The 3,294-nt window shown below is 51.3% G+C and overlaps 1 protein-coding gene across 1 annotated transcript; it reads right to left on the bottom strand.

Moving 5' to 3' along the window:
- Positions 1-49: 49 nt before the first annotated feature.
- LOC125038989 (endo-1,4-beta-xylanase B-like) lies at positions 50-3,082 on the bottom strand. The gene is made up of 3 exons (XM_047632707.1): positions 3,071-3,082; positions 384-2,695; positions 50-332 (listed from the first exon to the last, which is right to left on the bottom strand). Exons 1-3 carry the CDS (start codon positions 3,080-3,082, stop codon positions 50-52), a joined length of 2,607 nt encoding a protein of 868 aa, XP_047488663.1.
- Positions 3,083-3,294: the final 212 nt, after the last annotated feature.

Raw genomic sequence — 3,294 nt, 5'->3', positions numbered from 1 at the left:
CCTGTAGTCCGGTAGCCTGGTTAGTCCAGTAGGCCTGGTAGTGTCGGTCTCAGTCTCTATCTCTCTCTTTTGTCTGGTAGATCCTGGGAAACCGATAGATGTATTTGTCGGGATAGCCTGGTAGTCTGGTAGTCTCCGGTACAGCCTGGTGATCCATTGCCTGTAGTGCGCCGTAGGCCTGGTATCCAGTAGCGCTTGGTAGTTCGGTAGTTCGTATTGTCATGGTCTTTGATCCTGGAGAATTGGTTAGTAGGCGGTGGTAGGCCTGGTAGTCCTGGGGCGGTGCGGGCCGGGTAGCCTGGAGTCCAGTTGCCAGGACAGTCAGCGGTAGCCTGGACAGTCCAGTATCCTATTAGTTCGGTAGTTCTTTTGTCATGGTATACCTGGAGATTGGTTGTCGGTAGTCCTGGTAAGTCTGGTGTATCCGTAGGCCTGGTAGTCCATTTGGCTTGTAGTCCCGATCAGCCTGGGTAGTCCAGTAGCCTGGTAGTTCGGTATTTTCCTTTGATGTCTGGTAGTCCTGGAATTTGTTGTCGGGTAGCTCTGGTAGGAGTCTTATAGTGCCGGTAGCTCTTAGCAGGTGCCCGTTGCCTGGTAGTCCGGAGCCCTGGTAGTCCAGTAGCCTGGTACGTTCGGTAGTACTTTTTCTGTAGACCTGGAAAATTGGTTTTGTCGTGGTAAGCCTGGTAGTCTGGTAGTCCGGTCTGCCCTGGTAGATCCGGATTGCCTGGTAGTCCGGTAGCCTGGTAGTCCAGTAGCCTGGTAGTTCGGTAGTTCTTTTGTCTGGTAGTCCTGGAAATTGGTTGTCGGGTAGCCTGGTAGTCTGGTAGTCCGGTAGCCTGGTAGTCCAGTTGCCTGGTAGTCCGGTAGCCTGGTAGTCCAGTAGCCTGGTAGTTCGGTAGTTCTTTTGTCTGGTAGTCCTGGAAATTGGTTGTCGGGTAGCCTGGTAGTCTGGTAGTCCGGTAGCCTGGTAGTCCAGTTGCCTGGTAGTCCGGTAGCCTGGTAGTCCAGTAGCCTGGTAGTTCGGTAGTTCTTTTGTCTGGTAGTCCTGGAAATTGGTTGTCGGGTAGCCTGGTAGTCTGGTAGTCCGGTAGCCTGGTAGTCCAGTTGCCTGGTAGTCCGGTAGCCTGGTAGTCCAGTAGCCTGGTAGTTCGGTAGTTCTTTTGTCTGGTAGTCCTGGAAATTGGTTGTCGGGTAGCCAGGTAGTCTGGTAGTCCGGTAGCCTGGTAGTCCAGTAGCCTGGTAGTTCGGTAGTTCTTTTGTCTGGTAGTCCTGGAAATTGGTTGTCGGGTAGCCTGGTAGTCTGGTAGTCCGGTAGCCTGGTAGTCCAGTTGCCTGGTAGTCCGGTAGCCTGGTAGTCCAGTAGCCTGGTAGTTCGGTAGTTCTTTTGTCTGGTAGTCCTGGAAATTGGTTGTCGGGTAGCCTGGTAGTCTGGTAGTCCGGTAGCCTGGTAGTCCAGTTGCCTGGTAGTCCGGTAGCCTGGTAGTCCAGTAGCCTGGTAGTTCGGTAGTTCTTTTGTCTGGTAGTCCTGGAAATTGGTTGTCGGGTAGCCAGGTAGTCTGGTAGTCCGGTAGCCTGGTAGTCCAGTTGCCTGGTAGTCCGGTAGCCTGGTAGTCCAGTAGCCTGGTAGTTCGGTAGTTCTTTTGTCTGGTAGTCCTGGAAATTGGTTGTCGGGTAGCCTGGTAGTCTGGTAGTCCGGTAGCCTGGTAGTCCAGTTGCCTGGTAGTCCGGTAGCCTGGTAGTCCAGTAGCCTGGTAGTTCGGTAGTTCTTTTGTCTGGTAGTCCTGGAAATTGGTTGTCGGGTAGCCTGGTAGTCTGGTAGTCCGGTAGCCTGGTAGTCCAGTTGCCTGGTAGTCCGGTAGCCTGGTAGTCCAGTAGCCTGGTAGTTCGGTAGTTCTTTTGTCTGGTAGTCCTGGAAATTGGTTGTCGGGTAGCCTGGTAGTCTGGTAGTCCGGTAGCCTGGTAGTCCAGTTGCCTGGTAGTCCGGTAGCCTGGTAGTCCAGTAGCCTGGTAGTTCGGTAGTTCTTTTGTCTGGTAGTCCTGGAAATTGGTTGTCGGGTAGCCAGGTAGTCTGGTAGTCCGGTAGCCTGGTAGTCCAGTTGCCTGGTAGTCCGGTAGCCTGGTAGTCCAGTAGCCTGGTAGTTCGGTAGTTCTTTTGTCTGGTAGTCCTGGAAATTGGTTGTCGGGTAGCCTGGTAGTCTGGTAGTCCGGTAGCCTGGTAGTCCAGTTGCCTGGTAGTCCGGTAGCCTGGTAGTCCAGTAGCCTGGTAGTTCGGTAGTTCTTTTGTCTGGTAGTCCTGGAAATTGGTTGTCGGGTAGCCTGGTAGTCTGGTAGTCCGGTAGCCTGGTAGTCCAGTTGCCTGGTAGTCCGGTAGCCTGGTAGTCCAGTAGCCTGGTAGTTCGGTAGTTCTTTTGTCTGGTAGTCCTGGAAATTGGTTGTCGGGTAGCCAGGTAGTCTGGTAGTCCGGTAGCCTGGTAGTCCAGTTGCCTGGTAGTCCGGTAGCCTGGTAGTCCAGTAGCCTGGTAGTCCGGTTGCCTGGTAGTCCTGTATCCTGGTAGTCCGGTAGCCTGGTAGTCCAGTAGCTTGGTAGTCCGGTATCCTGGTAGTCCAGTAGCTTAGTAGTCCGGTAGCCTAGTAGTTCAGTAGCTTGGTAGTCCGGTATCCTGATAGTCCAGTAGCTTGGTAGTCCGGTAGCCTAGTAGTTCAGTAGCTTGGTAGTCCGGTATCCTGATAGTCCAGTAGCTTGGTAGTCCGGTAGCCTAGTAGTTCAGTAGCTTGGTAGTCCGGTATCCTGATAGTCCAGTAGCTTGGTAGTCCGGTAGCCTGGTAGTTCAGAAGCCTGGGGGGGGGGGGGGGAGGAAGAGGTGGAGGCCGGGAGAGGGAAAGTGAGGAGGGGTTACAGAAGCCAAGACGAAAAAGAGGAAAAAGGAGACAGGAAGAGAAAAAAATAATGTATGTATGTAAGTATAAGTATATATGTGTGTGTGTATGCGTGTGTGCGTGTGTGTTTGTGTGTGTGTGTGTGTGTGTATTTCTGCGAGTGTACACACACACACACACACACACTCACGCTTGCATACATAATATTAATGTCTGAATGAATATTCACTTTTGTATAGAAATATCAGACAGACAGAGGAAGCGACACAATCTAGATGTATATAAAAAATGCAAATTTGAATTAAGCTATACAATATTTTAAAGATATTTTTTTTCTTATACATTATGTACATTTCCTGAGAAATTTAAACTCCCTCTCCCCGTAATAATTATAATGGTGAGGATGATACCTAC

The sequence above is a fragment of the Penaeus chinensis genome, chromosome 26 (genome assembly GCF_019202785.1).
Source record: "Penaeus chinensis breed Huanghai No. 1 chromosome 26, ASM1920278v2, whole genome shotgun sequence".
NCBI classification, from domain to species: Eukaryota; Metazoa; Arthropoda; class Malacostraca; order Decapoda; family Penaeidae; genus Penaeus; species Penaeus chinensis.
Note: the sequence above shows the minus strand (reverse complement) of the source record. Positions and strands in the feature narration are given on the sequence as shown.